The sequence below is a fragment of the Oncorhynchus gorbuscha genome, linkage group LG06, assembly GCF_021184085.1.
Source record: "Oncorhynchus gorbuscha isolate QuinsamMale2020 ecotype Even-year linkage group LG06, OgorEven_v1.0, whole genome shotgun sequence".
Classification (NCBI taxonomy): domain Eukaryota; kingdom Metazoa; phylum Chordata; class Actinopteri; order Salmoniformes; family Salmonidae; genus Oncorhynchus; species Oncorhynchus gorbuscha.
Genome location: NC_060178.1, coordinates 36730895 through 36754927, shown reverse-complemented (window position 1 = coordinate 36754927; position 24033 = coordinate 36730895). Strand labels below are relative to the sequence as shown.

The following is a 24033-nucleotide window of genomic DNA, read 5'->3' as shown; positions in this document are numbered from 1 at the left end:
CACTCACACAGACAGCATCGTGAAGAAGGCGCAGCAGCGCCTCTTCAACCTCAGGAGGCTGAGGAAATTTGGCTTGTCACCAAAAGCACTCACAAACTTCTACAGATTCACAATCGAGAGCATCCTGTCGGGCTGTATCACCGCCTGGTACGGCAACTGCTCCGCCCACAACCGTAAGGCTCTCCAGAGGGTAGTGAGGTCTGCACAACGCATCACCGGGGGCAAACTACCTGCCCTCCAGGACACCTACACCACCCGGTGTCACAGGAAGGCCATAAAGATCATCAAGGACAACAACCAAACGAGCCACTGCCTGTTCACCCCGCTATCATCCAGAAGGCGAGGTCAGTACAGGTGCATCAAAGCTGGGACCGAGAGACTGAAAAACAGCTTCTATCTCAAGGCCATCAGACTGTTTAACAGCCACCACTAACATTGAGTGGCTGCTGCCAACACACTGACTCAACTCCAGCCACTTTAATAATGGGAATTGATGGGAAATGATGTAAAATATATCACTAGCCACTTTAAACAATGCTACCTAATATAATGTTTACATACCCTACATTATTCATCTCATATGTATACGTATATACTGTACTCTATATCATCTACTGCATCCTTATGTAATACATGTATCACTAGCCACTTTAACTATGCCACTTTGATTACATACTCATCTCATATGTATATACTGCACTCAATACCATCTACTGTATCTTGCCTATGCCGCTCTGTACCATCACTCATTCATATATCTTTATGTACATATTCTTTATCCCCTTACACTTGTGACTATAAGGTAGTAGTTTTGGAATTGTTAGCTAGATTACTTGTTGGTTATCACTGTATTGTCGGAACTAGAAGCACAAGCATTTCGTTACACTCGCACTAACATCTGCTAACCATGTGTATGTGACAAATTACATTTGATTTGATTTGATTTTGAACCCTACTATCATTTTCTGATGAACTCTGAATGCACGGTTTATGTAGGTTTTCACTATGGATCTATAGGCCTAAACTGCAATGCCAACAGAATGGAAACATTTGATAAAGACACTGATCTGTAGGGTTGGGAATTGCCAGAGACCTCAAAATATGATATTATCACAATACTTAGGTGCCTATATGGTATGTATTGCAATTATATATGTATGACAATTCATTGCGATTCTATATGTATTGCGATTTGATGTTCCAAACATATTGCTCACTACAGTATATGCCTGCTACAGGGGGAACAAGAGAGAGCCATGAGAAAACTAGTTTTGATCAGTCATGGAAATAAAAATGTCTCACCGTTTAAGCAATGGTAGGAGAAATACCAGAGTTTTGGTGCAATTACAGTCATCTAGCGCTAGATAACGTTAACTACCTAGCAACCAAAAAAGTAGTGGGATAATTAAGAACAGCATCTTGCAGGATTCAGTAGTTCTAATGGAATCCAGAAAGAACAAAACCCTGTCTTCAAACATCTACATCAAAAGGTGCAAAGTTTGGGCAAAGAGACAAAACATGCACATCAAATTAAGATGGTAAACTACTTTTTTGTGCAGTATTAATTTACCATCGTTACAAACCACTTAAAATAATTGCAGTATTGTACATACAGTAGGCTGGTCATCTAGGTACCTGTAGACTTTCCATCACCAGGAAGAAAAACAATGCACAATACAGTAATTGAGTACATTGTGACATCAAGTGGTTTGTGATGATGTGGCTCAGTTGGTAGAGCATGGCACTTGCAACGCTAGGGTTGTGGCGTGGGTTCCATTTCTACAGGGGACCAGTAAAGAAAATGTATGCAGTCACTACTGAAAGTTGCTCTGAGTAAGAGCATCTATTAAAATGTCAAAGGAATGAATGGACCATTTCAGTTTACACATAGAAATAAGTTGTATTTGCAAAGTATTTCAAGAAGCTGGAAAACATATCAAGCAAGTATTATCAGATTAATTGTTTTGTACATATAAATGTCAGGTAGACACTAAAATACATTTAGTTTAAATGTTGTCACAAAAGTAGTGCACTGGCCCCTGACTAGCCCTGTATTAGCTATTTATTTTCTTTCTGCAAATTATTCTTTAACTTGTCTCCTTCCCTTCATCTATACTGACTTGAAGGGGATTTAACAGGTGACATCAATAAGGGATCCTAGTTTTCACCTGGATTCACCTGGCCAGTCTATGTCATGGAAAGAGCAGGTGTTCCTAATGTTTTGTACAGCCGTGGACAAAAGTTTTGAGAATGACACAAATATTAATTTTCACAAAGTCTGCTGCCTCAGTTGTTATGCTGGCAATTTGCATATACTCCAGAATGTTATGAAGAATGATCAGATGAATTGCAAAGTCCCTCTTTGCCATGCAAAGACATTTCCACTGCATTTCAGCCCTGCCACAAAAGGACCAGCTGACATCATGTCAGTGATTCTCTCATTAACACAGGTGTGATTGTTGACGAGGACAAGGCTGGAGATCACTCTGTCATGATGATTGAGTTCGAATAACAGACTGGAAGCTTCAAAAGGAGGGTGGTGCTTGGAATCATTGTTCTTCCTATGTCAACCACGGTTATCTACAAGGAAACACGTACCGTCATCATTGCTTTGCACAGAAAGGGCTTCACAGGCAAGGATATTGCTGCCAGTAAGCTTGCACCTAAATCAACCATTATCAGATCATCAAGAACTTCAAGGAGAGCGGTTCAGTTGTTATGAACAAGGCTTCAGGGTGCCAAAGAAAGTCCAGCAAGCGCCAGGACCGTCTCCTAAAGTTGATTCAGCTGCGGGATCGGGGCACTACCAGTATAGAGCATGCTCAGGAATGGCAGCAGCAGGCAGGTGTGAGTGCATCTGCACGCACAATGAGGCAAAGACTATTGTAGGATGGCCTGGTGTCAAGAAGGGCAGCAAAGAAGCCACTTCTCTCCAGGAAAAAACATCAGGTACAGACTGATATCCTGCAAAAGATACAGGGATTGGACTGCTGAGGACTGGGGTAAAGTAATTTTCTCTGATGAATCCCCTTTCCGATTGTTTGGGCCATCCGGAAAAAAGCTTGCCCGGAGAAGACAAGGTGAGTAGACAAGGTGAGAAGACAAGGTCAGTCCTGTGTCATGCCAACAGTAAAGCATCCTGAGACCATTCATGTGTGGGGTTGCTTCTCAGCCAAGGGAGTGGGCTCACTCGCAATTTTGCCTAAGAATACAGCCATGAATAAAGAATGGTACCAACACATCCTCCGAGAGCAACTCCCAACTATCCAGGAACAGTTTGGTGATGAACATCCCTGTGGACTCTTTTTGTGTCATCCCTGGAGGGCTAGTCTGTCATGCCTTTTCCAGCATGATGGAGCACCTTGCCATAAGGCAAAGGTGATAACTAAGTGGCTCAGGGAACAAAACATAGATATTTTGGGTCCATGGCCAGGAAACTCCCCAGACCTTAATCCTATTGCGAACTTGTGGTCAATCCTCAAGAGGCGGGTGGATAAACAAAACCCCACAAATTCTGACAAACTCCAAGCATTGATTATGCAAGAATGGTCTGCCATCAGTCAGGATGTGGCCCAGAAGTTAATTGACAGCATGCCAGGGCGGATTGCAGAGGTCTTGAAAAAGAAGGGTCAACACTGCAAATATTGATGTAATTGTCAGTAAAAGCCTTTGACACTTGTGAAATGCTTGTAATTATACTTCAGTATTCCATAGTAACATCTGACAAAAATATCTAAACACACTGAAGCAGCAAACTTTGTGTCATTCTCAAAACTTTTGGCCATGACTGTAAACTCAGTGTATAGCGAATAGGTTGCTTATCCCAAAGTTCTCTCTGTCGAGAGAAAGGCCCAGTATCATCCATCCTCAGATGGGAGAGTGGCTATTACATCCATGTGGTCCAAAAAATATAGCCAGAGCTAGTTTCTGCCTGTAACATTAAACCCTCAGAGAGAAGGAGAGCGAGAGAGAGAGAGACCACTCGTAGGCACAGGGAGCATTATTGTCGCTAGTGAAAGTCTACACACACCTTGCACAGTCTTCACATTTTGCTGTCCCAAAATGAAATCTGAAAAAGGGAATACAATCAATTTTTTCCTTATCGATATAAACAATCTACTCCACATTTTCAAAGTGAAAGAAAAAATTATAGAAGCGTTAAAAAATGTCTAATAATAAAAACAAACAGATGTCTTGAGTGCGCATGTCTTCACACCCCAGAGTTAATACTTTGTGAATCATTTTGAATATGATTCTACAAACTTTGCCCGAAATCCTAAGGCAAGATTTATCCATTGTTTTTGGTATTAAAATGTGTTTAATTGCCCCGCATTTTTAAAAATGATATAGCAGAGTTTTTTTCAGAAGACTGGGGGTTTCCCTCTAACTCCTTACTTGGGGTTTGCTCCTTTCATATTTATTTTGATCCCTGCCAGTGACTAGCATACCTATAACATAATGCCGCCACCACACTACTTGAAAATACAGAGGGTTTCACTCTGTGTTATGTTGTATTGGACCTAAACCGTTTTTTTGCCATGTTCTTTGCCATGTTGTCTTGAAGTATTACTAATGGCCTTGTTGCAAACAGTAATGGATGGTTTGGAGTGGATTTACTAACAAAGTTGGTAGAATCTTATTCAAAATTATTCACAGCTGTAATGGCTGCTTCCACCAAACATTAACCCTGGGGTGTGAAGACATATGCAATTATGATCTCTTTTTTTAATGTTCTATCATTTTTCTTTCACTTTGAAAATTGTAGGTTGTGGAGTGGAATCCAATTTAATGAAGGTTTTGATATAATTTTAAGGCAGCAAAATGTGAAGACTGTGCAAGGGGTGTGTAGACTTTCACTTGGCACGGTAACATAACAGCCCTGCCTTGACTTGGGGACAGAGAACAGTACAACAAAATACAGCAAAAATCTGAGCAAATGGGAAGGATTACAGTTCAGTGATTGACCTGATAAACGGGTTTGTCTATTAGTTGTGACAATTAAACAATCTATACTCTCAAGTTATCCTCTAAAATGTATCTTATCATTGTAATAAATGTATTATTTTTTTACACACAAGCTATTTTTTTTGTGCCAGGACAAGTATGTTTATAAATCACTCAAAAATCATCTAAATCATGTGTTTAAAGACCTTTATTAACATCTACAAATATAAGGCATCAAAATTGGGAATATAATGCAAAAATTACATGACACAGGAAAAATGTCCAAATGGACAATATGTACCAGAGATCGAATCCAGTATCGGTATTTGTCAGAGAGAGAAAAAAATAAGTTTTTTGTAACATGAATTGAGTCGGCAAAAATCAAATGGAACACCTACATCAAAATAACATATAGGGGAGAGCGAGGTAAGTTGTCAAACTGGTCATACCTCCAACACTACAGGCGCTATCTAAAATATTCAAATCGCTACTTTGTGTGACTACATGTTCTATGGTCAACTTCCTGTTCACATGTGGTCAAGGTCACTAATCTGAGGTGAGCACAAGTTTATTATTTTTCCCCTTCAAAAGTAAAAAATTGTCACTTTACATTTTATGCAATAAAACTTTGTTAGGTGTGAATGTTAAAAATAATAATTTTGCACTGAGTAGAGGAGACAATAACGTGTCTTTTGATACTTTAGCTGCAGTCCTATGTTGAGCTAACCTTGATATTTAGCCAACATTAGCACACGTCAGTTTGGGGCAAGTTGTTTTAATGACTTTGGGGCAAGTCTTTACATGTGACAACTTGCCCCAGTACACATAGACACATAGAACAGGCTTTAAAAAATGGTGATATTGTGTAATCAGCTCTGATAGTAGTATTAAATGTTACCATAAATTGATTATTATATATACCGTACATATAGTTTAGAGCAGCAGACATATCCCTGGACTACAGAAGACAGGCTCTGGCTTGTGTGTGTGTGGTGTGTGCGCACCTGTATCTACTAACACACTACATGCCTACTATATGAGACAGTATATCCACACACACACACACACACACACACACACACACACACACACACACACACACACACACACACACACACACACACACACACACACACACACACACACACACACACACACACACACACACACACACAGTCATGAATTTAGTGTGGTGTTATGAATTGCAATGTGGCAACAATGATAGTAGACAGAGAGGTGGGCATAATAAGTCTGTAATGAGTATATAATTGCAATGAGGAAATGTGTTTTTGAAGGAAAGAAGGAAGGAAGGAAAGGAAAGAAAGATGGTTAGAAATGATAAAAGAAAGACAGAGAATGGCAGCACATCACCTGACACAATGTTAAAGGCAGTGAGGCAGGTGAAGTTTCAGAACAAATTAATCAGGAGTACAGTGAAGGATTTTTTACATAAATTACCGTAATCTGACTCTGTATTTTCAAAAGGTTACCAGAGAAGAAGGTGAAAGTCAGACAGCCATGCCAACAACAGTGGTTGGCTATTCAAAGCCACGGCAGTTTTTTTTCACCTGATTTGGAGATGCAGCTTGTTCAGAATGTTACTAGGTCAGCTGACATTTATTTTGGTCTGTCGCCAAGTGAGGTTAGAAGACTTGCCTATTTGTTTGCTGTGGCACACCATCTGAAGTTTGTGCCAATGTGGGCAGAAAAAGAAAAGACCAGCTTAGAATGGTTTACAGGCTTCTTAAAGCGGCACCCAGCGGTGTCATTGAGGAAGCCAGAGGCAACTAGCCTTGACAGGGCAAGTAGCTTCAACAGAGAAAATGTTAATGCTTTCTTCGACAATGTAGCAGAAGTGCTACAGGGATATCAGTTTGGACCAGGAGACATATGGAATGTCGATGAAACTGGGGTGACCACTGTACATAAACCTGGCATAGTGGTGGGCAGACGTTGATTCAAACAATTAGGGTCACTGACATCCGCTGAAAGGAGAACCCTCGTCACACTGGCCTGTGCTGTCTCGGCCACAAGGAATAGTATACCTCCATATTTTATATTCCCCTGTGTCAACTTCCGCAATCATTTCCTGATCAACGTGTTATGCAGGTGAATGAGGACCACCTGGTCTTTAATCCAGTTTGAGGAAATAGCAAAGGAGGGTATAAAAAACAATTCCACTCGCAAATCTCTCTGGGTAGATGAAAGATGTGCACTTTTGAACAATAAACAAGATCTTCCTGAAACATTTTTAGTCCAGCATAGAGAGAAGAGAGAGAGAGAGGGAGAGAGAAAAAGGGGAACGAAATTCTCAAAGGAGAAGCCCTGTTTACTTTTTGACTTCTTTTGGACAAAAAAGGAGAAGCCCTGTTTACTCCTTTTGGACAAAACCACGAGTCTCATCTGTCCATTGATGGACTCAATTATGGACTTAATTATCCCATCTCATCGGCTTCAACCCTTAGATAGGTCTGTCTACATGCCGCTAAAGAGGCACATGAACACTGCTTGTGATGCCGGATGAGGAACAATCCCGAGAGACAATGAGAGACAATGTTACATTTATGACATTCCTGGGATTGTGGCAATCGTCTATCCTCTGGCTGCAACCCCCTTGAACATTCAGGCTGGCTTTAGGGTGGCCGGGGTATAACCTTACAACAGGGATGTATTTATGGAAACCGAGTTTGCACCATCCTACGTTAAAGATGGCCCCATTCAGAACCCAACCCTACCAGGCCCCAGCACCAACCCTGCCAGGCCCCAGCAACATTCCAGCCCTGCCAGGCCCCAGCAACATCCAGCCCTACCAGGCCCCAGCAACAATCCAGCCCTGCCAGACCCCAGCAACATTCCAGCCCTGCCAGGCCCCAGCAACATTCCAGCCCTGCCAGGCCCCAGCAACATTCCAGCCCTGCCAGGCCCCAGCAACATTCCAGCCCTGCCAGACCCCAGCAACATTCCAGCCCTGCCAGGCCCCAGCACTATTCTAGCCCTGCATAGCACGAGCTCAGACACACCCAGTTCTTATGCTAGCACCAGCTCACCCTTGCCATTGCTGACAGCGGACTACCATCTCCAGAGGATATCTGGCCATATGCAAAAGCTGGCCCCCGAAAATCAGCTTGCAAAGGAAGAAAACAGCATAAAACAGCAATTCTAAATGACACCAGTAAAGCAGGTACCAGAAATGGAAAAGAATAAGGCACAATCTAGCAAAAGGCTGTTTCCGAAGAAAGGGAAGCAAGGGGGAGGAGTCCAAATCTGGATCTGCAAAGAAAAAGGCAGCTAAAAAAAGAAAACTTGGGTGAAGTGTGTGAGATGCAACAAATGGGCCCATGATGCTTGCACAACAGGCAAGGCAATTTATGTGTGCCAGAACTGTGACTCTGAAGATGAGTCTGATTAGTCAGATACGGATGTACGTCGGCTAGGCTGTTGCAAAACTGTTAATAAGATATGTAAGATATGAAGATGGAATGAATGCAACATATGTGCCCAAGACTTCCTTCTTTCATTTGTATGTCATTGTTACCATTGTGATCTATTGTGCCCAGTAGATGTTAGACATCGTGAAAAGTGTGACAACATACCTCGCTCTCCCCTACTGTATTATCATCAATTTATCGTCAAGGGAAAGAAAAAAAAAGTGTTAACACACATATAGTCTAGATTTGACTGAAGTTCAGCATGTCGTTGCAGTGACATTGTGACAGTGAGAAGAAGCAAGTGTAGAAACACGTCATACAGCAAGACGCAACTTCAAGCGAGCCTTCAAAGCCACAGAATATAATATCTTGTGGAGTGAGCATAACATAAATAGTAGAATGTGAGATCTTTGGTTCTGGGTTGCCGAGATTGCCCAGAATAGGGAGACAAATAGCATACCATGTGGTGTGGGAACATTTTAATTGGTGGTGCAGCCTGTCTCCGTGGCGGTCAGTTGACCATCCAAATAGCAGTCAGTCTCTATTATTTGAATAGCTAACAAAACAAATGACAGCGTAGATGTGCTCCCTGCATCCACTGGGAATGTAGTGATTCCGTTGTTCACAGTATTATCCTAGTGTTGTTTGAGGAGTGTGGCTGAAAGGTAGTGGTGAGATGCTGAAGCAAGACTACTTCAATATTAAGGCCCTGGATGGTTAAGCTGGGTCGTGTTCATTGGGTGCAAAGTGAAGTGAACTGGGGAGGTACTACCTGAACTTGTCTAATAAGAAACTATAGTTTTAGCTACAGTATGCCCTACTGCACATGACAATGGTTACCGAGTTGCTTTTGCCAGTCGCGTGCAAACTCACACAGGTACACTTACACAAATACATACTCCCACACACACAATAACAATTATTACATTTACATTACATTTAAGTCATTTAGCAGACGCTCTTATCCAGAGCGACTTACAAATTGACATCTCACTTGGAGTTTGCCAAAAGGCACCTAAAGACTCTCAGACAATGAGAAATAAGATTTCTCTGGTCTGATGAAACCAAGATTGAACTATTTGGACTATTGTGACCATCATGACCATTGTGAGAGCATGAAATAAGAAATGATTATTGTATTGTTATTGTAAATGTGGAATGTTAAAACTCAAGAAGAAATCATAATAACAGTCTACACAAAGTTCACGGAATCTCTTTCAGGATAGAAGTCGTACATTTATCAATTCAACATTATCAGAATGAAACACTAAAAGTACTGGCAATAAAATACAATCAGAAAACCTGCACATTTCTAGCCTGGTACCAGATCGGTTTGTGCTCTTGCTTATTCCCTAGTTATCACAATTGTTTGCCAAGAAAATGAGTCACAAGGAGTATGCATGATAGCACATACAGACTGGCACTCAGGCTAGTACAGTATGTTTCCTCTGATGCTGGTACATTGGATAGATGTCATTGTGATGGCACAGACGGATCTTACCTCCTCTGCTTCAGCTATGTAGAGATAACATTATGGACCAACATCTTTTACATCAACGTAAGGCATATTACACTCATTTAAAGGGTTACATAATATTAGTGTACCGTGGTCTGCAATACTTCATATTGTTACTACATTATCTATCTACTGTACCACATACAAGCGAGACAACTATGCAAAGTCACAAAGGTTGGTTTCTAAGGCAAAGGTTAGTCTGAGTTTCATAACAAATACATAGAAGTGGGATAGTCTGAATTGATACCCCCCCACCCCCCACCCTCTACCCATGCCTGAAAAGCAAATGATCTCTGACATTGTCTTTGCAGAAACAAAACAATGCTTGTTAGACATGGTGAAGTGGTCATCCTTTAACCTTCGTCAGGCCCTGTGGATGCAAGCTAGATGCTTTCCCTTACAGAATGACAGGCACCCTTTGAGAGTGTGTTAATTTGTCACAGAGGCCATGACCTTTTGGCCAGCCTGCCCTCTCTTGTTGTGATGGGACATTCACAGGCCAGTCCCAAATGGCCGCCTTTTCCATTTAGTGCACTACTTTTAACAAGGGCCCATAGGGCTCTGGTCAAAAGGAGTACACTAACCAGGATGCCATTTGGAACAAAGACACTCCTGTGTCATGGGACTGGCTGATTTACATAACAGGGTTATTACAAGCTTATTAGTAGCATTCAAACTAGACTGATTGTTTTCCAAAGAGGCTACTGTGTGGGGACTGACTGACGCAATCAGGAGCTTAAAGGTTTAAACTAGTGTGGTGCAACTGCAATGCTTTAGGGCCATTGACATGATTTATGATCTAGCTGATGTGCACTGTTAAATGTTTTTGTCATTGTATCTGTACTTACTGTATTAATCAACAGTATGATACTGTATAAAATGAATACAGTAGATTATCATAGAAGGCACAGCAAAATACCATGCATTTGTTTTACAGCACACTATGACTTTTCTGTCATTTCAACAGTAAAACATTGTAGAGTGCACAGTAAAATAACGTAAATTGTAAGAGGCTATATTTGTTGCACCAATGAGTGAGAATGCCGTACCCCTACAGAATACGGTAATATACTGTATTTGAGGAATTCTATAAACCTTACTGGCCAATTACTACCAGTAATTTATAATACATTACCAATACCGTATTTTTGGAGAGCCAAAAACCTTTTGAACCCTAACTGGTTTATGGTATTGTTGTTTCTCACTCATTAATATATTTTGAGGAGTGTCTTGTAAGCGGCCATATTTGTTGCACCCATTGGTGAGAGTGCTGTACCAATTTAAGTGATAGGTGGTAGTAGTTCAGTTTAGATCAGAGTGGCAGCAAGTCTCAAAACCATTAATGGTTGAGTAGCTAGCCCTGTCCTTTGATCTGTAGTCACTGTCCGTTTACCCATAGATTTCCAGTAATTGGTCCTTCATACTGGACACATATACATAAAATGGTATCTACGGTTAAAGAAACATTTTACTTGCTATGACATGTGTTTTTTTTTTAATCAACCTTGGTTGAATGCACTGACTGTAAGCTGCTAAGGTCAAGAGTGCCCGCTAAATTACCAAAATGTAGTATATTTATATTCAGGTCTCTGACAATGCTTATTCTGATATTTATTCATTTTTATTTTTCTGAATTATGTGAGTATTTTGTATTGCTAGGTGTTAGTGCATTGTTGGAGCTAGAGACACAAGCATTTTACTGCACCTGTGGTAACATCTGCAAATCTGTGTATGCAACCAATAAACTTTGATTTGATTTGATTACTTGAGGGCAAAGGGCTGGGTGCTGCTGTGTGCAACACTCACAACCAGATTCATGATTCATGATTTTATGAGGATCCCCATAGCTGACGCCAATGGCTGACACAATGAAAAAGACAGACAAAAATACTTTACAATTTACATACATTTAAAAAATTAAGAGACATTACAGACATAAAACAATTATAATAAAGAAATACAATTAAAAACACTAATTTACACACATTGAGAAAAAAATTAACAATACAAATACTGAGCCTGCAGGACTTGTTTGGTTTACTGTGGTGTTAAAAATGCAGAGCATCTCTTTATTACAGACATACCTCTCTCTCCCAATCTTTACAACAACTGATTCAACATTCCTTGACCATGACAATTTACAGTCTAAGGTAACACCAAAACATTTAATTTCCTCAACAGTCAGAGACCAGATTCAGAGGTCTAAAACTTAGGGAATGATTTGTACCAAATACAATGCTCTAAGCCTGAAATGTGGCAAAAGGTCGCAAAGTTCAAGGGGGCCGAATACTTTCGCAAGGCACTGTATATATGACTGACTGAACTATACTAAACCCTTTTTTTCTGGGTCACAAATTAATTGTTGTATCTGATGGAGAGAGAGGACCAATGATTCTGATTCTACCAAAATGGCACTAGTTTAAAAGAGAGAGTGAATGAGTCCCAAATGGCACCCTATTCCCTTTATATTGCACTACTTTTGACCAGAGCTCTAAGGTAACATTTTGAAATCAACCTAAATTACAAGGAAACATGGGGAATGGGACTGGGCTGGCCTTAAGGCAAATAGTGTACCGGTATTAACGTTGTATATTTCTCCCTATAAAAGAACACAAATTTTAAAAAGCGAAGATAATTCAGCTGTTCCGCTACTATAATATGGTGCATGGCTTCTTGTCTTTGAAGGGGTTTTCAGAGGCTGGTATACCCATGAGTAGAGGGTCGTATTTACCCTGTTCTCCACAGTAGTGCATCAGGTCTGCTGAGGCCTTGGACACCTGCAGGAGAGAATCATACAGCAGGTTACAATTGGCAACACAAGGAAACACTCACACAGAGAGAAGGTCAGAGAAGGCAGGTCTTGCTAGCCTGGCTGACGCAACCCACGCGACTACATGGGAGTACTTTGAGAGCTGGTGTCAGCCAGACTAAGTACTTGCAGGATGGAAAATGTAATGTCATATACGTATATCTTGTTGGAGACTTTTATCTCCCTCACCAACTTCAAACACCAGCTAGCTGAGCAGCTAACCGATCGCTGCAGCTGTACATAATCTATTGGTAAATAGCACACCCATTTTCACCTACCTCATCCCCACAGTTTTTATTTATTTACTTTTCTGCTCTTTTGCACACCAATATCTCTACCTGTACATGATCATTTATCACTCCAGTGTTAATCTGCAATATTGTAATTATTCGCCTACCTCCTCATGCCTTTTGCACACATTGTATATAGACTCCCCTTTTTTTCTCTGTGTTATTGACTTGTTAATTGTTTACTCCATGTGTAACTCTGTGTTGTCTGTTCACACTGCTATGCTTTATCTTGGCCAGGTCGCAGTTGCAAATGAGAACCTGTTCTCAACTAGCCTACCTGGTTAAATAAAGGTGAAATAAAAAATAAAATAAAATAAAATATATTGGCTGTTTGAGAAGCATACCTTAATTCTCTCAATGCTGGCTTCTATTCTCAGCTGCTGGACTGCCCTTCTGGCACGGGCAGTGTTACTGGAACTCTGCATCTTCGAAAGATATGTTGGTCTCCACACACCTCTGTTAAAACACATACTGGATTCAGTCTTCACCTACTGTGTAACACCATGGAAAATAATGAACTGACTGAGTTAATGAATTAACATTGTATTGTTATTGGGTATACCGTCCACAATTTGGGCGTAGCGGCAGTGTGGGAGTGGCTTTATCTGGAAAAACGAAATCAAAGCACAATAAGACATAATTGAATCTCCAGTTGTACACTGATATAGGGCAGCAGTACAGCCAGTCCCTGTATAACTGTGTCATAAAAGATATCCCAGTTACAAAGGCTGGCTCTTCTTACGTCTTTGCACAAGAGATGGTGTGTTAGAGAGTTACACAATATGGTTAAGTGTCAGGAACATAACTTTGAAAAGCTGCCAAACACAATATACAAAAAAACAAGCCTAGGAGCAGCTGTTATTCCACTGTCTTTCTCCAGAGTAACTTCCCAAAAGTGACAGTCGGAAGTTAATCTGCAATTTACTAAACCAACAACCTGCAAACAAGCTAGTGGACGTAATCACATAAAGATTGGCCAAGATGGACACTGTTGCACAATCTCACACATCATGGGAAGTCTACATTGGTCCATAGCATTAAAGACATTGCCTGAGAGGACAGTCTGCTATAGTGGGTCTATAAGTAGTAAGAAAGAGATTGCTTGGGGTGTTGGCACTGTTCAAAACACCCAGTCTGCCAGGTTTCTCTCTCTCACTTTGGAACCTGCGGATTCAGATTGACTTAGTGGGAATCTTGGTTGGAGATATTAGGGCAAGATTTCGCCTACTTGTGGTATTCTACTATCTCAGCCTGGTCTCAGGTAGACTAGACGTAACACAGACTAGACATAACATAGTAAACATAACTCCGGAAGACTCAAATTAAAAGGGGAAAAGAGGGAAACCTAGTCAGTTGTACAACTGAAATGTGTCTTCTGCATTTAAACCAACCCCTCTGAATCGGAGAGGTGCGGGGGCTCCCTTAAATCGACATTCATGTCTTCGGCTGGGAACAGTTAGTATGATTATGTTACGTTTGGTATAGTTAGATAAGACAGAAGGTTACCTAACCCTCTAGAGTCTGTCTAAGCCCGGGGAGATTCACTACATGGAACAATACATCATCCAAAAAAAATGTTTAAAAGGAAGTTTGTTCTAAAGTGTCTGTCCTATATCTGAGATTTATGTAATATCCCCTTATTTTAAGCACTAAACCATATACTGTATACTGTACTTCTGCTGGTACTTCAGATGAGTCTTTTGAGGCTTGTGGGCGCAACGGAGAACATTGTGTTTGTGAGAGAGTCTCAGCCTTCATTCGAGTGGTCATAATCGTGTGTAGGGCAAACCTTTCGGACGCTACAGAAGATTGAATTTCGGGATGTCTCAAGGTCTGACAAACACCGCTCTACCTTTCACTGCAGGTGCAGAAGGGCGATATCGGCAGATGCAGTGGATTAATTAGATTTCCACAGGGGCATGAACATTGTAGGCCAAGGGTTAAGGCTAAAGTAGGGTGGTTGGTCGGGGTGGGTGGATGGACGCACAGGATAACATCTAACTTAGGGGAAGGGTTAGCTAACCTGCTAACACTTTACCCTAACTCCTAACCTTAACCCCTAGTCTAGCTAATGTTAGCCACCTAGCTAATGTTAGCCGCCTAGCTAATGTTAGCTTTAGCCACTTAGCTAACATTAGCCAAAACAAATTGGAATTCGTAAAACATTTCATGCATTTAGCAAATTCGTAACATTGTACGATTGAAATCGTAACACACAAAATGGATGATGGACATCCACAAATTAATACATAATGTACGAAACGGTGTCCCAGATTTACATTTAATATTTTTCGTCTACCTCCGAGTTCAGGTTGACTATCTGCACATGATGCAATATTGAAAAAGACATACAGTCTTGGTCAACAGTACAGTACATGAATGAGTCGGGCAAGGTAGACTAGCTCAGCAGCTGTGTCTAAGTCAGGGAAAGGAACACATGTATTACATTATAACAACAATACCATTGCACACACAGTGCAGTTAATTTGAGATGAAGCCTCAATTATAACCTTTGTATTGAGGTCATCAAACTGTGATTCCACTTCTATTACAATAGCTGAGAGGTTTACGGAGGAGGATGCCCGTAAGGAAGCAGAAACAATGAAGTCATTGGTAGCCAGCCACAGTACAGCTGAGTACAAAGTGGATCAAGAGACCTCCATCGGAAGCATACATCTCACTACCCACCCCACCAACCCACTCCTTTCCTTTCCTCCTTCCCTTCATCCCTTCACGGGAAGCTGTATCCCCAGCCAGACAGCCAGTTCAGTTTCCCTCTGAAGTATAAATTCTTAAATATGTTCCGGTTTTAAAAATAGAGCCCAGCGGATGAAGAAAGAGCTGCAGAGGTGGTTACTCAAACAAACCGACAAGAACATAAAGCTTAAGACCACGGGGAGTGAGTACAGGAATAGCATCACAGGATCCTGACAAATAAACATTTGAAGACCATAGTCTCAACAATCTTTTCTTCACGTGAGAGGATCTTCACTGAATCATTGACATAATCAAAGATACTTCATCCTCTTCCACACTACAGCTTCCCTTAAAATGTATACAAGTCCCTTTCATCCTCATGTCTGCCTTAGTGCCTTTTGTGTGCTTAGCTTGGGCAGACCCTGGAGTGGTTTAATGCGCATATGTCTGTGTTCTTTGCACAAGAGCAGATTTTAAAAACACACCGATGGAGTGAACAATGGAAGAATCCCATTATCCGAGGGCTGGGTCAGACAAGGGCTACTAGCCCAGTGTTTAGTGTCTACAGCTCTGCATGGGACACAACGGGACCCTGGCAGTTCTACATGAGACGTGTGACGCTAGCAGTTAGGGCTTGAAGAGTAAAGAGGAAGTACATCACTGACAACCTGAAATGGTCCCGTCACAGACAGTTTGGCGAAGAAGCCGCAACAGCGTCTCTTCAACCTCAGGAGGCTGAAGAAATTAATCTTGGCCCCTAAGACCCCCACAAACTTCTACAGATGCACCATTGAGAGCATCCTGTCGGGCTGGAATCACCACCTGGTATGGAAATTGCACAGTCCACACCCACAAGGCTCTCCAGAGGGTGGTGCGGGCAGGCCAATTCATCACCAGGGGCACACTGCATGCCCTCAGCCACCCGAGCCACGGCCTGTTCACCTTGCAACCATAGAAGGTGGAGACAGTACAGCTGCATCAAAGCTGGGACCGAGAGACTGAGAAACAGCTTCAATCTCCAGGCCATCAGACTGTTAGTCACCGCTAGCTGGCCTCGGCCCAGTACCCTGCCCTGAACCTTAGTTGCTGTTCTAGCCAGTTACGACCAGGTACTCTACTCTGCACCTTAGAGTGCTTCCCATTGAAGTCATTGAGGACTGGTCACTTTAATAATATTTACATACTGTTTTACCCACTTTATATGTATATTCTGTATTCTAGTCATGGCTCATCCTATATACACTGAACAAAACTATAAACTCAACATGTATAGTGTTGGTCAATGTTTCATGAGCTGAAATAAAATATGTCAGAAACGTTCCATACGCACAAAAAACTTATTTCTCTCAAATGTTGAGCACAAATTTGTTTACATCCCTGTTAGTGAGCATTTCTCCTTTGTCAAGATAATTCGTCCACCTGACAGGTGTGGCATTTCAAGAAGCTAATTTAACAGCATGATCATTACACAGGTGCACCTTGTGATGGGGACAAAAAAGGCCACTCGAAAATGTGCAGTTTTGTCACACAACACAATGCCACAGATGTCTCAAGTTGAGGGAGCATGCAATTGGCATGATGACTGAAGGACTGTCCACCAGAGCTGTTGCCAGAGAATGTAATGTTTATTTTACTACTATTTTAACAGCCTCCAATGTCATTTTAGAGAATTTGGCATTGCATCCAACCAGCCTCACAACCACAGACCACATGTATGGTGTCTTGTGGGTGAGTGGTTTGCTGATTTCAACTTTGTGAACAGTGTGCCCCATGGTGGCGGTGGGGTTATGGTGTGGGCAGTCCTTAGTTACAGACAACAGACCCCTTTAGCATTTTGTTGGTGGCAATTTGAATGCACAGAAATAACGTGACAAGATCCTGAGGACCATTCTTTATTATCTGTGACCAACAAATGCACATCTGTATTCCCAGTCATGTGAAATCCATAGATTAGGGGTTAATTAATTAATTTCAATTGACTGATTTCTTCATATGAACGTTAATTCAGTAAAATCAATGAAATAGTTGTATGTTGCATTTATATTTTTGTTCACTGTAACTACTGCTGTAAACACATTTTCTATTCATATACTGTCCATACTGTCTTTACACACCATTATATGTACACTACATTGCCAAAAGTATGTAGACACGTGCTCGTCAAATATCTCATTCAAAAATCATGAGCAATAATATGCAGTTGGTCCTGCCATTGCTGCTATAACAACCTCCACACTTATAAGGCTTTCTAATGGATGTTGGAACATTGAATGGAAGCAACGCAGCAGCCACAAGGGCATTAGTGAGGTCGGGCACTGATGTTGGGCGACTAGGCCTGGCTCCCAGTTGGCATTCCAATTTATCCCATAGGTGTTCGATGGGGTTGAGGTTAGGGCTCTCTGCATGCCAGTCAAGTTCTTTCTCACCGATCTCAACAAACCATTTCTGTATGGACCTCGCTTTGGGCACGGGCATTGTCATGCTGAAACAGAAAAGGGCCTTCCCCAAACTGTTGCCACAAAGTTGGAAGCACAGAATCGTCTAGAATGTCATTGTATGTTGTAGTGTTAAGATTTCCCTTCACTGGAACTAAGGCCCTTAGCCCGAACCATGAAAAACAACCCAAGACCATTATTCCTCAGCCACCAAACTTTACAGTTTACACTATGCATTCATGCAGGTTGTAACGGTTTTCTTTCTCACCCTCCTCTGAAGAGGAGGTGTAGCAGGGATCGGACCAAAATGCAGCGTAGTTATTTGTATACATCTTTAATAAAGATGAAAAACACGAACAGTATACAAATACAATAAATGTGAAAAACCTAAACAGCCCATCTGGTGCAAACAAAGACAGAAACAATCACCCACAAAACCCAACACCAAACAGGCTACCTAAATATGGTTCCCAATCAGAGACAATGACTAACACCTGCCTCTGATTGAGAACCATATCAGGCCAAACACAGAAACAGACAAACTAGACACACAACATAGAATGCCCACTCAGATCACACCCTGACCAAACAAAACATAGAAACATACAAAGCAAACTATGGTCAGGGTGTGACAGTACCCCTCTATTGGGGAGGGTCTGGGCGGGCATCTGTCCGCGGTGGCGGCTCTGGTGCTGGACGTGGCCCCCACTTCACCATAGTCTTAGTCCGCCCCATTGTCCGCTTCTGTGGCCTCCTAACCACGGCGACCCTGCTAAATGACCCCACAGGACAGAGGGGCAGCTCGGGACAGAGGGGCAGGTCGGGACAGAGGGGCAGGTCGGGACAGAGGGGCAGCTCGGGACAGAGGGGCAGGTCGGGACAGAGGGGGAAGCTCTGGCAGCTCGGGACAGAGGGGCGGAAGCTCTGGCAGCTCGGGACAGAGGGGCGGAAGCTCTGGCAGCTCGGGACAGAGGGGCGGAAGCTCTGGCAGCTCGGGACAGAGGGGCGGAAGCTCTGGCAGCTCGGGACAGAGGGGCGGAAGCTCTGGCAGCTCGGGACAGAGGGGCGGAAGCTCTGGCAGCTCGGGACAGAGGGGCGGAAGCTCTGGCAGCTCGGGACAGAGGGGCGGAAGCTCTGGCAGCTCGGGACAGAGGGGCGGAAGCTCTGGCAGCTCGGGACAGAGGGGCGGAAGCTCTGGCAGCTCGGGACAGAGGGGCGGAAGCTCTGGCAGCTCGGGACAGAGGGGCGGAAGCTCTGGCAGCTCGGGACAGAGGGGCGGAATCTCTGGCAGCTCGGGACAGAGGGGCGGAATCTCTGGCAGCTCGGGACAGGCGGGAGACCCAGGCAGCGCCGGACAGGCGGGAGAGCCCGGCAACGCTGGAGAGGAGGAAGGCTCCGGCAGCGCTGGACAGGCGAGACGCACTGTAGGCCTGATGCGTGGTGCTGGCACTGGTGGTACTGGGCCGAGGACACGCACAGGAAGCCTGGTGCGGGGAGCTGCCACGGGAGGGCTGGTGCGTGGAGGTGGTACTGGATAGACCGGACCGTGCAGGCGCACCTATCAGCAACGGGTATGGTGGAAATTGCTGAATCCACTCATTTGAAGGGGTGTCCACACTCTTTTGTATATATAGTGTATATACAGTGCCTTGCGAAAGTATTCGGCCCCCTTGAACTTTGCGACCTTTTGCCACATTTCAGGCTTCAAACAAAGATATAAAACTGTATTTTTGTGAAGAATCAACAACAAGTGGGACACAATCATGAAGTGGAACTACATTTATTGGATATTTCAAACTTTATCAAAAACTGAAAAATTGGGCGTGCAAAATTATTCAGCCCCTTTACTTTCAGCGCAGCAAACTCTCTCCAGAAGTTCAGTGAGGATCTCTGAATGATCCAATGTTGACCTAAATGACTAATGATGATAAATACAATCCACCTGTGTGTAATCAAGTCTCCGTATAAATGCACCTGCACTGTGATATTCTCAGAGGTCTGTTAAAAGCGCAGAGAGCATCATGAAGAACAAGGAACACACCAGGCAGGTCCGAGATACTATTGTGAAGAAGTTTAAAGCCGGATTTGGATACAAAAAGATTTCCCAAGCTTTAAACATCCCAAGGAGCACTGTGCAAGCGATAATATTGAAATGGAAGGAGTATCAGACCACTGCAAATCTACCAAGACCTGGCCGTCCCTCTAAACTTTCAGCTCATACAAGGAGAAGACTGATCAGAGATGCAGCCAAGAGGCCCATGATCACTCTGGATGAACGGCAGAGATCTACAGCTGAGGTGGGAGACTCTGTCCATAGGACAACAATCAGTCGTATATTGCACAAATCTGGCCTTTATGGAAGAGTGGCAAGAAGAAAGCCATTTCTTAAAGATATCCATAAAAAGTGTCGTTTAAAGTTTGCCACAAGCCACCTGGGAGACACCAAACATGTGGAAGAAGGTGCTCTGGTCAGATGAAACCAAAATTGAACTTTTTGGCAACAATGCAAAACGTTATGTTTGGCGTAAAAGCAACACAGCTCATCACCCTGAACACACCATCCCCACTGTCAAACATGGTGGTGGCAGCATCATGGTTTGGGCCTGCTTTTCTTCAGCAGGGACAGGGAAGATGGTTAAAATTGATGGGGAAGATGGATGGAGCCAAATACAGGACCATTCTGGAAGAAAACCTGATGGAGTCTGCAAAAGACCCGAGACTGGGACGGAGATTTGTCTTCCAACAAGACAATGATCCAAAACATAAAGCAAAATCTACAATGGAATGGTTCAAAAATAAAAATATCCAGGTGTTAGAATGGCCAAGTCAAAGTCCAGACCTGAATCCAATCGAGAATCTGTGGAAAGAACTGAAAACTGCTGTTCACAAATGCTCTCCATCCAACCTCACTGAGCTCGAGCTGTTTTGCAAGGAAGAATGGGAAAAAAATTCAGTCTCTCGATGTGCAAAACTGATAGACATACCCCAAGCGACTTACAGCTGTAATCGCAGCAAAAGGTGGCGCTACAAAGTATTAACTTAAGGGGGCTGAATAATTTTGCACGCCCAATTTTTCAGTTTTTGGTTTGTTAAAAAAGTTTGAAATATCCAATAAATGTCATTCCACTTCATCATTGTGCCCCACTTGTTGTTGATTCTTCACAAAAAATACAGTTTTATATCTTTATGTTTGAAGCCTGAAATGTGGCAAAAGGTCGCAAAGTTCAAGGGGGCCGAATACTTTCGCAAGGCACTGTATTTATATTCAGGTCTCTGACAATGCTTATTCTGATATTTATTCATTTTTATTTTTCTGAATTATGTGAGTATTTTGTATTGCTAGGTGTTAGTGCATTGTTGGAGCTAGAGACACAAGCATTTTACTGCACCTGTGGTAACATCTGCAAATCTGTGTATGCGACCAATAAACTTTGATTTGATTTGATTTGATTACTTGAGGGCAAAGGGCTGGGTGCTGGTGTGTGCAACACTCACAACCAGATTTATGATTCATGATTTTATGAGGATCCCCATTAGCTGACACAATGAAAAAGACAGACAAAAATACTTTACAATTTACATACATTAAAAAAATTAAGATAGACATTACAGACATATAAAACAATTATAATAAAGAAATACAATTAAAAACACAAATTTACACACATTGAGAAAAAATAAACAATACAAATACTGAGCCTGCAGGACTTGTTTGGTTTACTGTGGTGTTAAAAATGCAGAGCATCTCTTTATTACAGACATACCTCTCTCTCCCAATCTTTACAACAACTGATTCAACATTCCTTGACCATGACAATTTACAGTCTAAGGTAACACCAAAACATTTAATTTCCTCAACAGTCAGAGACCAGATTCAGATGTCTAAAACTTAGGGAATGATTTGTACCAAATACAATGCTCTTAGTTTTAGACACTATGTTCAGGACTGGATTATTACTAGCCACCCTTTCCAAAACCAACTGCAACTCTTTGTTTAAGGCTGCAGTGATTTCACTAGCTGTGATGCTGAAGTGTATAATGTTGAATCATCAGCGTACATAGACACACAGGTTTTGTTTAAGGCTAGTGGTAGATCATTAGTAAAAATAGAGAAGAGTAAAAGGACCATGACAGCTGCCTTGCAGAATACCACACTTTACAGTAAAGAAGCTTCCATTAAATAATCAAATCTGTGTTATATTGGATGATATGGTAGAGAATGTAAAGCCATAACATATTTTCCCAATGATAGATTATGTTTAATAATAAAGGCTACAGTAAATCTAGTCAACTCAATGACACGTGTTCAGTTGTAGCTATTTAGAGAGGCTTTAAATCTAATCATACCTTGTATCTCCTTGAAGAAAGTACTGAACAGTACTAGTATGTACAGTATTAGTGTGCCCAAAATATCCCCCAATACCCTATTTAGTGCACTACCTTTAACCAGAGGCCTATGGTTCCTGGTCAAATGTAGTGTACTAAATATGGAATAGGGTGACATTTGGGATGCAGATTTAGAGTCGTCCTGTGCTCTGATTTGCAGCTGGGTGCCTTTGTGCTCTGATTTGCAGCTGGGTGCCTTTGTGCATCATGTTTTTGTACTGGATGGACTCGGCCGCTCCACACCTGGTCAGACCACCTAAGGACATGGGCCACAAGGACACAGTAAAATGCACACCTGGCACAACTAGGCTGGCAGCAGAGGTGGCCACCACCACCAGACCACACATACAGTACACCTCTGAGCTGGCAGTGTAATTTCCCTGTGGCTTTGGCACAAGCTGAAAGCTGTTGTCCTTGGCCTTGCTATGCATCAATAGCAGTAAATAAGTAAAGGAAGGAAGTTTGGCACAAGCCGTGCTGATTGGCTTTCCTCTAGGAACAGCCTGTATGCATCCCAAATTGCACCTTATTCCACATTTAGTGCACTACTCTGACTAGAGCCCTTTGGCTCTATGGCACCCTATTCACTATACTGTTTTTGACCAGGGCCTTTTACCCTATATACATGTGGCGCACTACTTTGACTAGAGCCCTATGGGGCCTTTTAAAAATAAGTGCACTATAGGGAATAGGGTGCCATTTGGGACACAGCCCTGACGGACAGAGGAGGTACCTTCCAGGCCTCGGATGTATCTCCCAGCCCCGAAATAACTCTGTCCTCCGTTCCCCTGTCGGCAGTGCTGGAGGGACTTAGTCAAGGGATTCACAGATTCTCACTGACAAATAAATAGCCAGTCAACAGGACCACCCCCCTTCTCTACTCTCCCATCCAGGAAAAGGCAGCCAAGACTCAGGGATTGGGAATGTCTGTCTGTAGGAATGCCATAGCTAGCATCCCATCCTGCTCCCCAGCCACCTCTCTGGACCTGAGATTGGAGTCTTTAGTAATGCCAATTAAAACCATGTAAGTATATACCACAACTTACTGCACCATTGATACTAATGACCTTCGTATTTATAGACTGCTCTGAGACCACAGAGGCACTGCTTTCCTGTGGCTGTAGTGTACACAGGTGGGTTCTCGCCACACCAGAAGAAGCAGAGGTCGAACGAACAGCAAGCTCTGAACTGTGGTGGGAAACTATAATCAAATGGTTGAGATATTTAAGGCCTCGTTTGTGAAATTATGGTTATTACTATGATTACTTGTAGGTATTACCAATTACTAGATTGCTAATACACTGAAATTTACACTGGATTTGTTCAGTGATTGAGGGATGATTGTAAGAAGAGAGACTTGGCGGGGCTGTGAGAATGATTTATTATATTTTATAAACTGGGTGGTTCGAGCCCCGAATGCTGATTGGCTGACAGCCGTGGTATATTAGGCCGTATACCGCAGGTATGACAAAACAGTTATTTGTAATGCTCTAATTACATTGGTAACCAGTTTATAATAGCAATATGG

At 42.4% G+C, this 24033-nt stretch overlaps 1 protein-coding gene across 1 annotated transcript; it reads right to left on the bottom strand.

Annotated features, from left to right (window-relative positions):
* Window positions 1-10185: 10185 nt before the first annotated feature.
* On the bottom strand, window positions 10186-13682 carry LOC124037899 (guanine nucleotide-binding protein G(I)/G(S)/G(O) subunit gamma-12-like). The gene is made up of 3 exons (XM_046353131.1): window positions 13550-13682; window positions 13332-13443; window positions 10186-12665 (listed from the first exon to the last, which is right to left on the bottom strand). The coding sequence occupies exons 2-3, from the start codon at window positions 13410-13412 to the stop codon at window positions 12540-12542; spliced, it is 207 nt and encodes a 68-aa protein (XP_046209087.1). The 5' UTR covers window positions 13413-13443; window positions 13550-13682; the 3' UTR covers window positions 10186-12539.
* Window positions 13683-24033: the final 10351 nt, after the last annotated feature.